Consider the following 15,600-nt stretch of genomic DNA (forward strand, 5'->3'; position numbering starts at 1 on the left):
ACTCCAGCCAAGTGTTAGCGAGTGTGAGAGAAAGCACAAAGTTGCCATTGCTGAAGGTAAATTGAACTCTTGGTGTTGAATAAGGGCTGAAAGGTGTGCTGTGGGTAAGCTCTGCAGGTAAAGACCAGTAACTTTTGCTCGCTTTGATAGAAGGGAAATAAGTAGAGGATTGCAAGAAGAAAAGTGATTTGAGGGGGTTTTATGTGTGCTTGACATCAGAGTAATCTTGGCAAGTTAGTTACTGCTGCTTGCTCCCTGGGAACTTCGCTGTGTATTAATAACTGAACAGCTTGTGAGTCAACTCCCAAATTACTTTAATGGAGTGGCCCATCAATATCCATTTGTTTGAAAACTGTGAAGTGCCTCAGTGAGGTGATTCTTGCTGGAGGGCCGGGGCACACAACTGGGCCTTTTGCCACCACAAGTTCTTCTGCTGCCAAATGTATGCCAGCATCCTGAGGTTTTGTAACCGATTTTACCATCTTTGCAACAGCATCCTGAATGGAGGCAGGAAGGGTAGGGTACTACATACCAGAACTGAAGAAAGAGACATTCCTCAAATACAAGGGTCTGGTAAAAATTAAGTTATATGAATGTAAAGAAAACTCTATGTCAAAGAGATTTTATGTTCAAACAGACTGCAGGAAATGGGAGGATGTCTGAGTATAAGATGATGATAGCATGTCCTTGATGGCATTTACACAATTTTCAGAAGACTGGATGCAGCAGAAGGGTATGAGTATGAGGAAGAAATCAAGATCTTTGTCTGGTTTATGCTGAGTTTGAACTATTAGTTTGTCAAAACCCAAAGACAGCCAAGATAAAATCTTGAACAGAAGTAAATACAGTCTGAAGCATGGAGAAATAGCCAGGAGTGAATTTGTGGCTGAGGCTACACAAAGGGAAGGCCCAGAAAGAAGACAGGAAAACAATGTAAGGATTTTGACATCTGGCTTACAGAAATTAAGAATGAGGACATTTTAGTAGGTTTCTGTGTGCAGCTCTTCAGGGATAGTGTAAGGATGCATCACTAGCAAAAAACAAAGGCAGTGAAGTTTAATTGTTTATCCCTGGGTACTTCAAGTTATCTTGTGGCACTCTTCCATGTGTTATGGAGCTTAATGTTTCAGTAATCTAGATACCCATTTTCCTTAAACCCTGTAAGTATTTTGTACTGTAAATAATTGCATCCTTTTATGAAAACACTTTCTGTTGTGAGAATACACATGTACCATGGAAGGAAATTATCTTTAAAGAACCTTGTAGCTGAATGTCACCATGAATTTTTCTTCTGTGCTACAATCTTTGTGACTTTTCCCCCCGCCCCGATGTTCTAGTTACTCAACTTCTAGTAAGTATGATGATGCTTTCTCACTACAGATTTACAGCATGACACTTCGACTATCTGCCTTATTTGAAAACCATATGAAAAATATCATCTCTGAGTACAAGTCAGCAATGCAATGTCAGAAGAGGAGAAGGCCACGGTACCGAAAACGGCTAAGAAGCAGTAGCAGTTCACCCTCAACTAGCAGAGCATCTAGGTAACATAATGCTAGTGGGACTTGCTTTCAGTGTCATTTGAGATGGCAGCAGTAGACTTGCCTTTGTGCATAAGCAGTCAACAACAGTAGGTCTCCTTTCCTGATGCAGTTGCTCTGTTAGGTAATAAAATCAGGAGCTCAAATTCTGCGCTCAATCTGTAGTTTGTGCATAATTCTAGTAAGTGGAAGACTTCATGATTAGAGATATTCCCTCAGGAGGAAATGGAAGACCAAGTTTCTTTTTGCCTTTGTTTAGTAACTCTTGAAAAAAAGTGTTGTATAACACTTTGCTGACTTGTGTGTGATGCATTATCTAACTAAACAGAGTATTTGTTATAAAAGGCGAGATTAAATCTTGTTCTTGCAAACTCTCATGCCTTTAGCAAACAGAATGATATTGTAACTATTTATAGAGTTACTACACCTGTGCAAGTACTGGGAAAAAGAGATCACTTATGTTATGCATTTGCTTCAGAAAACAAGGAACTTTGCAGGGAAAATTGGTTTTGTGTTTGAGTCTTTTGATACTAACAGTTTTATCTGTTTGGGATATTTTGTGTCTTCAGCCCAAAAGGGAAACAGAAACAAATGAAGATTCAACCTAAACCCAACCAGAATACCTCACTGCCTTTGACTAGGACTAGCTCTTCAGTTTCATCTCATGGTGAGAAGTTTTCTAAAATGCATCTTTTGCAGCAAGTAGTATGTGCAGATCGAAGCTTATATTCATGAGACACATTCAAAACCCACCTATTGAAAGAGCAAGTAGCAAGGTCATGGCAATATGTTGTCTGTAGATTGTGTTAGTTGAAATTGGCCCTTCAGCTGTTGGTAAGTTATTGGTAAGGGTCAGAGAATAGGGAACCTGGGTCTGTCCTTCGTAAGAATTAATCTATTGGCAAGAGCCTGGACTTCCTCTATGTGGGCTTCTCTCATACAGCAATTACAAATACATGAAGTTTACTTTAGATTACACCCCAGAGAAATCTGTCTCTTCATGACTGCAGAGGCAGCTTGATGAGATTAACCTCCTGACTTGGGCTGTTAACTCAGGTGATACAGAGCCTCCTTGCATTATAACTCTGTAAACGGGATAAAAGTCACTTTGTCGCATTAGTGGTCTCCTGTCTAAAGTTTCAGATACAGCAGAAGAACCTCTGGGATCAGCCATTGGTGAAGATATGGAAGGTCAGCCATCGTCCTCAGGCTCAAATGCACAGAATCGAAGTGGAAATACCATTGATCCAGGGAAAAGTAGACCAATCAGGAGTAAATCTACACCAGTGAAACAAGGTGAGAAATAATAAGTATTCTGTTATTTGAATGGCTGATTTCACTAGAAAAAAAAGCTGTCACTTCTGTCTGATGCTTATGATATTCTCGCCTGAGTTTAGCATTATACTATATTCTCAAACCATACCAAAGAATTCCATTTACATTATTTCTTACAGAATTCTTGTTTGAAGAGTGACATGCACATGATGCCACATGCCTTTCAGTGAGGTCCTTTAAAATTTCTCCAGATAGAAAAGCTGCATTGCTCTTAAACTTCTGGAGAATTACCATCCTTCAGGAATTACAAAAAGCAAAGCAAACTGAAGGAATCCCCACCCTAAAACCTTGGCCTTTTATTAAAGTGAAACCAAAGATGAAAAAAGTTTTTAAAAAATTCAATATTTTTATCATGATCAAGACTAAATGGTTGTGATTAGAAGGGGAACACTGTTTGTAAACTGTGGTATTTTGTCTCTGGGACATGTTAATCAGACTTTCCGCTGAAGTAGCATTGGATGAGCATTGGCTAAAACCCTGAAGCCTTTGTCAAGTCCATACTACTGTGCTGTAGCAGTGTTGTGTGTTGTAGGTGAGCTTTTAGTATCCTGTATCTAAGATGATATTTAATCTTCAGTGTCAGATTCGTAACTCTGAAAACATGTAGTATTTTGGATCCCAAGCCAGCAAGGTATTTTGTGTCTTTCAAGTGAGCTTTCTGGGGTTATTTATTGTCTTGAAATTTTGCTTACCCAAAAGTGTTCCCTGGACTAAGCCTTTTGAGAACGTGCATTTGATGGGGAATAAATACTGCTTGCAGAGTGTTGTTTTGATGTTTGAAATAGATTTTAGAGTTTTTCTGCCTTGGCACCCTAGGAAGGATTCATTTGACTAAATGTTAGATATTTGTGTCTAACCTAGTCACTGGGCTCCTTTTATTGACTGGATCTTCTCTGAACTCCTAGTCAAGAGAGTTTTCAGTCCTTGCTTCCAGATGAGATGAACTGTGTTTGCTTTGTATGATGTATTTTCCCCTTAGAGCACCTGGTTGTCTCCAGAGCATATAAAGGTCATCTGTGGTGAGTAGGTCAGAGCTGGATCATCCCCAGAGCACACCTTGAAGGCAAATGAGGCAAATCCCACTTTTTATATCCTCTTTGGCTCAGGTGTGATGATGATAACCAATAGGGTTATTTTGTGTTTGCTTAGATCACTCTCCTGATGGACCACTTACAAATGGTGATGGCAGAGAACCTCGGACAGGAGTCAAGAGGAAGTTAGTAAGTGCATCAGAAGAAGATGAGCACCTGGAGGAGGTGGAGGAAGAGGAAAAGAAAAAGAGAGAATTAAAGGAAAAACCTGGTTTATCTTCATCAGAAAGCAGGGAGTCGGGATCCAGTTCAAGTTCTGAAAGCAGAAGTGGCTCTGATTCAGACTCTGAATCAACATCTAGAACAGATCAGGATTACATTGATGGAGACCATGACTACAGCAAAGTTGTGCAATCCAAGAAACCCAAAAGAAAAATCAAAAGAAAAATCACCGGTGGGAAACGGAATTGGCAGGGCAGAGGGACAGGGAGGAGAGGTAGATGGGGGAGGTGGGGGAGATGGAGCAGAGGGGGAAGAGGTGGTAGAGGCGGAAGAGGCTGTGGCAGAGGAAGAGGTGGTGGCAGGGGAGGAAGAAGAGGCCGAGGAGGCAGAGGAGCCTCTCGAGGAGCCACCAGAGCAAAACGTGCCCGAATTACAGATGATGAGTTTGAAAACCTGTTTGGAGGACAGTTTGGTGAAAACGTGTTTGGAGGGCGGTTCAGTAGACCGCCTCGAATCAAAACAAGGAACGAGGGCAGGAGAACTGTCTTGTACAATGACGATTCTGATAATGACAATTTTGTGCACACCGAGGATCCGTTGAACCTTGGTACTTCCAGGTCAGGCAGGGTGCGGAAAATGACAGAAAAAGCCAGGGTCAGCCATCTCATGGGATGGAACTATTGACAGATGAAAAACTTTGGAACAATTTTAAAAAGAACTTCAATGGCCTTCTACTGCAGGGATTTTACCAGAAAATCTACCAAGCAAGTTGTGCGGGGACTCCACTCACCTTTCACAGTGGTGCTTTTCCATTATGTCAGTTTGTGTTTGTTTTAAAACTTCAGATCGCCACACTTCATTGGTCAAACAAGCCTTATTCATTAGGCCTTAAATTACAGAAATTCTTCCCCACACACTACAAGTTCATCACATTAAAGAGGCTTCCAGCTTCTCAATAAGAACATGACCTTTTGAGTCACAATTATGACTTCTCTCCCTCGTTTTGTTTTTGTATTATAGAAATAGCACCTTCTTACAGAGTTTTTATGTGGTTTCTGCCATAAATCCTTATACACAGTAATAATTATAACTTTTGCACAATACACCAATCCTAAAGGCAGCTATAAAATGTTTACAGTTTCTATATTGTAAGAAGGATCTGGATTATTTTAATCTTCCCAGGCCAAATGTTCATGAATTGTGCTGAACTGAAGTATGTCTATACTACAGTTACGGGGGTCCTGATGTGCTTTCTATCGGTTCTTTATTCATGTAAAAAGTGACAAAGGGTTGGTGCCTTGTAAATATGTAGCAAACCTTTGATGTGGTGTGTCCTATGTGTGCATTAACTTTATTAAAAAGAGAATACTTGAGAAGTATGAATATCTAGACAAAAGGTGCCAAATGCAAAAGTTACTTGCATCTATTTTCTTTTTGTCCTCTCATATTTTTATAGTATTAATAGAGATTGTGCAGCTAAGGGGTAACTTCAACATTTGAAAGGTTCCTCCTCTTCAAAGCATAACGTGATTTTTAATAGTAGCTCAGCTACCTCTATTTACAACTACTGGAAACTTAAAAGAAAATAGATGCTGTTATTCAGAACATGTTGAAGAAGAGGCGAGAAGGAGCGTAGAGGGCTAGAACGGCTTGCGAAGTTGTAGAATAACTATATCTTCCTTATATTGACACAATGAAAACAGATCTAAGTTGTTATCCGAGGTTTCAGAAGCATGATGTTAACAGCAGATGGTGATTTGTTTGTGTAGATAGGCCAACTGCCTCCCACACGTTTCTGCTGCCACTTGCTTGGTGCAAATCCGTGTGTAGTTTAATTTGCCCCTCAAAGGTGATGAGGGAGTTGGACGGAGCTGGGGTGCTCTGGTGGCAGTATGGAGAACTGGTCATCTCCTCCAGATGGACTCTTGTGTCTCGAGCTTCCAGAAGAGAATTTGTGTTGCACTGTACTCTTGTTAAAATGCTAACTTGAAAACAGAAATTGTTTTGGTAGTAATAGTACAGTATGTGACGATGTTTGCAGTCTTGCTCTTCGGTGAACAGAAAGAGGTGCTTGGCGTGGGCTGAGCTGGGGATGAGTGGCCTCTTGCTTCGTAGGCTGGAATATATATGGGACTTCAATTTTCTCCCGTTGTCTAAATGAGTCTGACAGTTCTCACTTGGTTAAGAGAGTGAGTTAGATTACACAGAGAGAACAAACCCAAAAAGAAACTAGAAGGTTTTGGTGGAGTTTTTCAAGGTTTTTGGTTTTTTTTAAACTTTCATCCAGTATCCTTAAGTTCTTCCGTGCACAGCTTGGTCAATAATTCTGGAAAACCTCAGGCAGCAAAAAGTGACCCATGTATATTCTCAGATGCAGAAGTTTAATTTTTGACTTTCTATATTAAGCACTAGCTATTTTATCTCGCTTTCCAAAAACTCTAGTTAGATGCAAAATGACTTGAAAAAATGCAGAGGTTTAGTTTTGTGAAGGAGGAAAGTATATCCTAAATCGCTCAGAGCATTAATATGAGTTTATGGTACAGTACAAATATCACACTTTTAATTTTGTAACAGATGTTTTGAATCGGCCGTAATCTGTTTCTGGACTTAATTTAGTTGTGTTTTGATGGGGAGGGTGGGGAAGTGCAGAGGCTCTCCTAGTTCTGTATTGGGCTTTAAAATATAAACACCTGTCCTATCATCTCTCTCATATATATGTATATATATACACACATATATATTTATAAGAAATGTATTATTTGTTTGACTGATTGGTCCTCCTACATATGGTAACCAGGAATAGCATGTATGCATCAGTTCATAGCCAGAATCACACCCCTTCTAGATCAGTCCCATTGAGCTCATGTAGACACTATGGTTTCTGTTCTAAAGCCTGAAAATCTTGAAATGCAAAAGAAATGTTTTTGATATATTTCTGACTGGCCGAAGATTCACTTACTTATTTATTTTGTGTAGGGGTTGGGGAGAGATAAAACACGTGGATTCCAGAGAAATCATTTTATAAATTTGTGTATTTTAGCAGCAATTAGAATAATATTAAATATGTTCTTAAATGTATCTTTTCTATGTAATGAAGTACTGTGAAGATAACAGTGAAGCATCACTTTGCTGTGGCGTAAGTATTAATCACGTGTTACATGATTAAGAGCTAGACAGCAGGGTGTGCTAGAACAACAGAACTATTGCTTATTGTAAAAAAAAAAAGCTTTTTTTTGTGCATGACAACCTTTTGTAAGCATGAGAAAAATAACTTGGGTTTAGAGATGTTATTTTTACTTGGTTTTGTATCTGGATTCTTTTTCTGAGTTAGGCAATTGATTTCTCATAGCCTTGTTCTGTGGAATTATAGCTTCGTAGTAACTTGGACACTTCTTCTCAAACCCCAAATCCTTTTAGGAGCCACTTGTGGTTGCAGAAAACTTAGTGTCAGCCCAACTGGTGCAGCAGGAGCAGTAAAATGGTTTAAATCTTGTACCATCTTGCCCCCTGATCCAAAACCTGGGTGCTCAGCCAGCACCTCATGAAGCAGCCAAGCTCCTAGTCTGTCGAGCGTGTTGCAGAGTCAGGACCATCGTCTCTCTCCTTGCACTTTCAACAAAAAACCCCAAGACTCTGCCTAAGAAAAGGGTTTGAAGGTCTGATTATCAGATTCCCAAAAGCGGACAAGGCATGTGGGCAGGCCAGGGGTTCCCCTGCTGCTGCAGGGTCAGTGCTTGCACATCAGTGCTTCAGAGCTTTCTCTAGCTGTGCAGTCTTGCGTGATGCCTCTCCCGAGTTGCCGGGGCACTCAAGGCATTCGGAGGCACCTTGGAAAACAGGACTTTACTAGCAGCAGAGTGTGAGCCCATGAGTTCCGTCCTCTGGAGATGGGGCTTAATATCTTGTGAGTCCCTTCATCTGCAGATTGCTCCTAGATACAAATCCTCTGGCTCTGAGCGCTCCCATTTCTTCCCAGATCAGGGTGTGAATGACGAAGCATATTTTGCAGTAGTGATGTGCTGTTGTCTCAGTTCAGCCCAAACTTTGCCTGCTTTTTATTCTATCACCTTTTGGTTTTCCTCTTTGCCATGCTCCACCTCTCTTCTTTCACTTCCCTTTATTGCTCCTCTAGGCTATTTATGATACTCTTTCAGAAACTTAGGATATCTTGATGAATTTTATTTTGACTAGGCTGTAGGATTTAATTCTGTCTTTTTTCCCAAGACTTTCTGTATATTTTAGCTCTGCCTTACTTTGCTTACTAGCAACACTCCCAAATTGCTGGGGGTGGATTTAATGAAGATGGGAAGTTTGAGGGCTGGCTTCTCGGCTGCTCTGGGGCCATCTGTACCATGTGTGGGAACACTGCTGGATCAGAGCAGGCAGCACATGGCTTCCCTTGCTTAGACGCAGGCAGTTGCAGAGAGCACAGCAGTGAACTACTAACTCCCTTTGTGCTTCCTTACACATGGCTATGTACAACAGCACTTAGTTCCACCTGGTATCCCTTACCACGCATGCTCCGGGTCTCCTGAACAACTCCTTTTTAACCTTGCTATGTGAATAGCTGTTAACATAACCCTTGTAGAATTCATGTGCTTCCAGCCTCATGAGGTATTTCTATTTTAAATAACCCATGAAACTTACGTTGGTGCTTGAACTTCGATGGGTCTGGGCAGTTCTATCACTCCTCTGTCTTCCTATCACTCCTTTCCACATAAACTAAGCAGAGGCCACCCCATTATCCCAGTCAACCCCACTCTATAGATAATCAAGCTAAATATAATCATGAAGAAATAATTTGTGGAGGATTTTTGGCTGCTTAAAATTTTGTTGCATATTTTAATTTCCCCTGAATGTTTCCTTCAGTGTACACTTTGGCTGCTTCTCCCGCACAAAAGCGGAAGGACAGTGCAGTACACAGAGCACTGACAACAGCTGACTCTGGGTGCGTAGTAAAGAGAGTTTCCAAGTAACTTAAAAAATATGGAAAGGCCAACGACAGTGTGTTGCTTTTGACAATGTTTAGAGGCTCTCTTGACTGCAAAAAGCAAGATGAACCTCATCAAGCACTTGAAAATGCCGCTTCTGGGTGTCTCCAGAATGTTTGTGACAACTGTTCAAAATCACGTACTATTAATACAAGAAAATAAGTTTAAATCACTAATTTTTGGTAAGAACTTGAGAAATACTTCCTCTTTAAACTGAGCAGTGAATGACAGGGAAAACTGAATAGCTGGAGGTTTGAGGATGTCTTGTCAGTCCTGATGTGGCGTGTCCTGCAGTCGTTGGTCTGCGTCCTGAATTCAGTGTTTTAAAAACCTATTTGTGTGTTTACATTTCCTGACTTTATTTTATTTTTTTCTTAAACCATCATGCAAAGTTTTATAAAATGCAAATTATTTACCTGATTGATAGACTGAAGGAGCAGTTAACAATCCAATCATAAATCTATCCTTAGTATTGTAGGGAGCTGTCATTGTGTTCTTACAAGTATGTATTATAGAAAATTACTGCGCATGTGCGATAGATAATTTTCAAATATTAGTATATCAGAGGTTTACACATTGAAAAAAAAAGAATCTCCTTTATGTACAGTAAGTAACAGCCTGCAAAATTTAGTCTAAAAGTTGTCTTTTTTAGTATTAGAAATGCAAAGACCTGTTGGAAGCTTGTACATTTTTAATATGTCATGTTCAGCCCACAGCAAACGTACAGAACTGTGCTATGAATCCCTGAAAAATTAGATTTCCAGTGGAATTGCTGTCTCAGCCTTAACTCTAGTATTATAAAAATGGTGCTTAAATACATTTATGTGCATGGATGTGGGTACCTGATAAGAGTTTGTGAGAATTTCAAGGAAAACCGAGCGGCTTAGTGCTGCACTTGTGAGTTAATACTTCGCAGATAATTGCAGTCACATTTGGGAACTGACAAATGTGTAAATACTTGGGAAATATTTAAACCGATGGACATCTAGAGCAGTTTCTCAGGTTTGGGTTATTTGATTGGGAAGCACTGCAGTTCTTCCCGATTTCTGGCTCTGTTGGAAGCAGGCAGGATGGCAAAAGGAGCTGCAAAAAGAGGCTGCAGAGCCAGGGTCCTGCCTGAGTGTTGGCAGGAGGGGTTGGGGTTCCCATGTGCATCGTGGCTCTCTAGCTCCTTGGCAGATAAACTCCAAATCCTCCATTTCTCTTCCCAAAAATGCCTCCTCAGAGAGTGGTGGCTGCTCGGCTATTTTCAGAAATCAACATCTGATGACTATTTTTCTGTAGAAATACTAACACAGGCTATTCATTCCTCCGTGAGTCATTATAGCAGACTTCATTTCGAAACACCCATTGATGTTGGAGAGATGAAATTCATGTGGTTTAGACTCTCCAGGTCACGTTCTGGATGATTTATATTACTCCAAAAAATGCAAAAACCTATTAGAATTATGTCTACTTTCTATATTGATTTTTTTTTTTTTTCCAGGTGATATTTATGCCCATATCTTCACATCCGCTATCTCAGGTCCCTTTAAATGAATACTTCAGGGATTTTGATGCCACTTGTTGGCAGACCAAATGTAATATTTATATGCAATGAGCTGTTAGTTTTTGTATTGTACAAATGTAAATTTGTAAAGATTTTTTTCTAGAGTTTTTTTGAAGTCACTTATGTAATCTAGGATGTTTCATTTTCCAGCTGTGGGGATTGTCTTAATAAAAAAAGAGAGAAACTCTTACTTTGGTTTTGCATTACTTAATAAGTAGTTTAGACATGAAAAAGAATGAAAAATACTTAAAATTGAGGTTTTGACATAAAAAGAAAATTGCTTTTTGATTCAACTGGATACTTTTATACTTACTAAAAAGGAAACTTTTAGAAGTGGATATAGAAACTTCTGTAAACTGCAAATCTCGAGGACGACAGGATGGAGACCCTCACCTTGGCCAAAGGCAAGCATGAGGTCTCACTGGGGGTGGGTCACCCAAATTGTCATCTGATCTGGCTCAAAAATACCATTTTCCTGGGCAAAAGGAGAGAAACAGCTGATGCTTTCTTGGGAAACTATGTGAAAAATGCTGTCCAGGGTGATAGGACTTGTGCAGAGCAGCACCGGAGCAGGCGAGGAGGAGGAAGAGGTTTCTGGGGGAGGTCTCTTCTGACACTGCAGGACACTGGTGGGTTCAGGCATTGAGATCCGGTTCCAGGAGGAGCTTGCACCTATTTTTAAGGGGTATTTAATGCCAGAGAAAGAACTACTTTTTCATCACTGCTCTCGTTAAATAGCAGCAATAATATTGTTTAAACAGGGCTTTTCCAATAGGGATGGATGGCACCAGGTTTGGTGTAAGCCTGTCTTGGAGGCACGGCCAGTGCAGGCTCGGGGCTGCCGGGGGTCCCGGGCTCAGGTGATGACCCTCACGTGCGACAGGGCTGCCCCAGGTATGAGCAGGGAGGGGTTTAGGGCTGTCCGTCCCCCCACTGCACAAAGGCTTTAAAGCCACCATCAGGCATAGGTGGTTTAATACTCAAAAATAGCTGTTAAAGATACACAAGGAAGACCTGCCTGCCCGTGGCTTAAAGCCTTTGAAGTTACATTTTTGGCTCCCCCAAGCCTATCCCACCATGTCCAGCTCTCGCACATACTAGTTTGCCTTTTCCCCTTGTTAACCTCCTGACTTACTTGACTGATTCAAATGGGCTGAATGGCAATTCCTTCCAGACATGAATGAGTATCTTCTTTTTAACACAACATCCATACTTCAGCACCCAGGAACAGAAGGTTTGTTTTATTTTCTTTGCCTTATTGGTTACAGAGAACAAAATCAAACTTATATTGCACCGATGCTGAATCCCCACACTAAGTACATCCATCATTGGCATTAGAGAGAAGAAATTACTCTCCTGTCAGAGCTGCTTTACTTGCGTTAAACCAGCCTTTGCTGTCACTCCTGTCAATATTATATCATAGGTGTTATATCATGTACTTTATATCATCACACATTTGGGTCATATATGCTAATACACGTTATAAAATATATGATATAAAATATCGATTTGCTAGAGAACAATTATTCTTCAAAATCACTTTGGAAATGCATTTTACAGAAGTATTCTTTTTAATGGTAATTTTTGCAGATGATTTAGAATGAAATTGTGATTTTTTTTTTTATGCGTTTCGGCAGTGTGGGGACTAACCTTGCCCTGATGTGCAGGACAACTGTGCTATCCCAACACTCGTTTCCAGCCTGGAAAACCCTCAAGCACCCTCTTCCATCCCTCTGTCAGCTCCTTCCCGTGTGCTGGGCACTGCAATGCTGGCGGTTGCAGGGCACTGTCTGGCTCTCGGAGCCTTGCCAACCCTTGCGTGAGGGAGGAAGCCAAGCTTTGCCTCCATCCCACCTTCTCAATTTAAAACAGCACTGAAATAGGATGATTTCCCTTCAGCTGTTCTATCCTCATCAGGAGCTGCTTTTTGACACACGTTACGAGGTGTGTGGCAGGCTGCAGCATGTGTTTGAGACGTGCCCTTTCCTCCTCTGAAGCTGTTTGAAGGCCTGTTTCGGGGTGCAGGCAGACATGCTGCCACCACAGGGCCCTGCAGCAGGAGGGGAGACTGGGGGACCCCCCTCCTCTGCCCCCAGGAGCCCAGACTTCGGGGTTGATTTGTTGGTGAATAAAAGCCCTTTGTCTTAGGACAGGGAGGATCAGACGCTGAGCCAGGAGAGCCTGTCCCATGACATGAGGTGACGCAGGTGCTGGCAGCCCTTCCGCCTCAGGCTGCCTTCCTCCCACTCTGCCTCTCAGCAAAACCCCTTTCCCCTCCCTGCCGCCAGTGTGGTGCGGGGGGTCCGGCCGGGCGGCTGACGCAGGGCGGCCTGCCCTCCTCCATTAATATTTGCTCTGGTGCCAGGAGGGACGGTTTTAACAGCTCCAGCTGACGCAGGGAGCTCCGGCCTCACGCCTCCCCTCCCGGGGCTGATGTGCCACCATCCCACACATGGTGCCGGTGGCCGGTGCAGAGCATGAGGGACCGGCTGGCAGAGCTGCAGCAGCGAGCTGCAGCCGAGGGCAACCCGCATGAGGATGCTCTGTGCTTCGACAACCCGGTGTTCACTCAGGATGACACCAGCCCTGTTAGCCGGGCGCTGCGGGAGGCAGCCGAGCTCTGGCGGGCGCTGGACCAGCTGGAGCAGCTCTCTGAGAGCATCAACAGGACGCAGCAGACGGTGCTGTGCTGCACCTCCGAGGAGAGCATCGCTCGTGAGAAGAGGGGGCTTGGCACTGCCAGAGCCACCTTCACCCGTGAGGCCATGGCCCTGCAGCCCCAGTTGGGTGCTTTACCAGCAGAACCAGAGGAGCGGACAGGGCAAGCGGGGCCCCGCGTCCGCCAGACCCAGTGGTGGCTGTTGTTGCAGCAGTACCGCGCCATCCTCGCCCGCCACTATGCCCGGGAGAGCCGCTACCGGCAGAGGCTGAAGGAGCAGCTCGAGAGGCAGGCAGAGCTGGCGGGCATTGACCTGGCGGCCGAGGACTTGGACCAGCTGGCCAAGAGCCCCGAGGTGCCCCGCATCGTGGGCAGGGACCTGGAGGAGGTCAAGGCCAAGCAGCACCTCGCCATGGCCCAGGCGCGCCAGCGGCAGCTCCTTGACCTGGAAGCGCAGATGGCGGAGCTGCACGGGCTCTTCCTGCGGCTGGAGGGGCTGCTGGCCGAACAGCACGGGGCTGCTGACAGCGTGGAGCATCACGTCCTGCGCACCCTTGACTATGTCGCCCAGACCGGTGGCGAGGTGAAGAAAGCCTTCAAGTACCAGCGCCCATCGCGGCTCTCGGCTCTGCTGACAGCAGCGCTCAGCATCTGCGCCTGCTGCGCCTGCCTGCCCTGCCTCAGCGGGACCCTCCGGTGAGCCCGTGCTGCACCGGGACAGCTTCACAGCAGCTCTTGTTGATTTTCCTCCTGCATCTGTGCAAGAAATGGTGTCACGAGAAGCTGCTGCTGTCTTGTACTCCTTGCACAGTGGTGCAGGAGCCATGCACACCTTGCACGGCACCATGGGGACCACGCAAACGTGGTATGGTGGCGCAAAGGCTGTGCACACCTTGCACGGCAGCATGGGTACGAGGCATATCTTGAATGGTGGCACAGGGACCACACACATCTTGCACAATAGCACAGGGACCAGGCACACCTTTGGACTACGGCACAGGGGCCACGCACACTCTGGTTAATGGTGTGGGCACCACACTTGCACTGCAGGCACCCAGAGCGCTGCAGTCCCCAGCAAGGAAAAGCATTTTTAATACTATGAAACATAACTTAAAAGTTTTATTGTTTCTATTTTAGGAATATTTAAAGGAGAGAGGGGAAAAAAAAGCCTGTTGAAGTTTTTGGCACATTTATTGTTACGTGTGAGGGGACCCAATGGCTCGGTGCCTCACAGTGTGTGGGGCACACACAGAGCAGTGTGGCAGTTTCTGGGGTGAGGTCCCAGCTGCCTTGGTCACCCTTAGGTTTGTTTTCTTTTTCTAGCTGAGCCTTAATAAAACAATTTCTCAATAACCTCCTCTGTGTGGATGGGTGAGTTATTCTTTGCAGGAGGTAGCCCAAAGCTAATGAAGAGTGGAAACTGAATGACTTCTTGTTGTGTCTATTAGGTTAAATTCTTATGAATCTTGAAAACTTCATTTTCAGGCTGATGAGTGCACCTCTTTTTCCCTGTATGGATATTTTCTCTTGACCTGGAAGACTCCCAGCATTAGGAATGTTCATCCTTGTGGAGCGGTGGTGCCCTAGGGGCTGGGCTGAATGGTCTCCGCTCCTGCTGCTTCCTTTATCCTTTTCTTTGTTTGTGAGGTTTAAATGAATATTAATTTTTCATTCAAAACTTGGTGAATGGAAGTTACGTCTTTATTTAATTTTCTTTAAAAAAAACCCACAACTTTTTATCTGAGAGAAGAAATGGTTTTTTTTCTGTAGCAAATTAACCACCTTGGAAATCCCAGATGGCACTGGAGGAGGCCAGAGGTTGTGTTTGTTGCTAAAAACTAGGTACAATCATGTAGTTAAAGATGATATGAATATGAAAACATGCAAGGGGAGCAAACACAGCCTCAATCATGCCATTTCCTAAGCACTGAGCATGGACTCTGCTTCCCGAATGATGGATGATGTGATAAAGTTGGGAATAATGGTTTTGTCAAAAAACTTTCAAAGAGAAGTGGCCTTTTCTTGGTTCATTTCTCTCCTTTTTGTCCAACAGCCCCAGAGGAAGTTTCCCAAAACGGGAATCAAATAAAGGCAGCAAGCAGAAGGATGAGCATTATTCACACTTGCCTGTGGTGCCGTGGTGACTCCTGCTCCCAGCCAGCCTCTCCAGCACGGGGCAGGGACTGCTTGCCCTGTCCCATCTCATGTGGCCAGACAGAAGGAAACACCCCCTACATCATATATGAAACCCCACATTTAATGTGCAGATGCA

At 43.5% G+C, this 15,600-nt stretch overlaps 2 protein-coding genes across 5 annotated transcripts in view; both read left to right on the forward strand.

The window, feature by feature from the left end:
- BRWD3 (bromodomain and WD repeat domain containing 3) overlaps window positions 1–9,245 on the forward strand; it is a 57,059-nt gene extending 47,814 nt beyond the window's left edge. Inside the window, exons 36-39 of one of the 4 annotated variants that reach the window (XR_003993215.1) lie at window positions 1,381–1,544; window positions 2,111–2,208; window positions 2,679–2,837; window positions 4,026–4,326. Coding sequence is in view for 3 of the 4 variants with exons in the window: in XM_030497911.1 (XP_030353771.1) it covers window positions 1,381–1,544; window positions 2,111–2,208; window positions 2,679–2,837; window positions 4,026–4,813 (1,209 nt within the window). In the remaining variant the exon portion in view is untranslated. Of the gene's footprint in view, window positions 1–1,380; window positions 1,545–2,110; window positions 2,209–2,661; window positions 2,838–4,025 lie in introns of all 4 variants that reach the window. The other 3 variants (XM_030497911.1, XM_030497910.1, XM_030497912.1) reach the window with 3 other exon arrangements.
- A 3,776-nt stretch (window positions 9,246–13,021) lies between these two features.
- LOC115612913 (syntaxin-1B-like) lies at window positions 13,022–14,675 on the forward strand. Its single transcript, XM_030497791.1, has one exon. It carries the CDS (start codon window positions 13,147–13,149, stop codon window positions 14,026–14,028), a length of 882 nt encoding a protein of 293 aa, XP_030353651.1. The 5' UTR covers window positions 13,022–13,146; the 3' UTR covers window positions 14,029–14,675.
- The last annotated feature ends 925 nt before the right edge of the window (window positions 14,676–15,600 follow it).

Source organism: Strigops habroptila, chromosome 9 (genome assembly GCF_004027225.2).
Source record: "Strigops habroptila isolate Jane chromosome 9, bStrHab1.2.pri, whole genome shotgun sequence".
Lineage (NCBI taxonomy): Eukaryota > Metazoa > Chordata > Aves > Psittaciformes > Psittacidae > Strigops > Strigops habroptila.

Excerpts from the sequence above, each read along its gene's own strand:
- LOC115612913 (XM_030497791.1), top strand. The coding sequence starts at position 13,147 with ATGAGGGACCGGCTGGCAGAGCTGCAGCAGCGAGCTGCAGCCGAGGGC.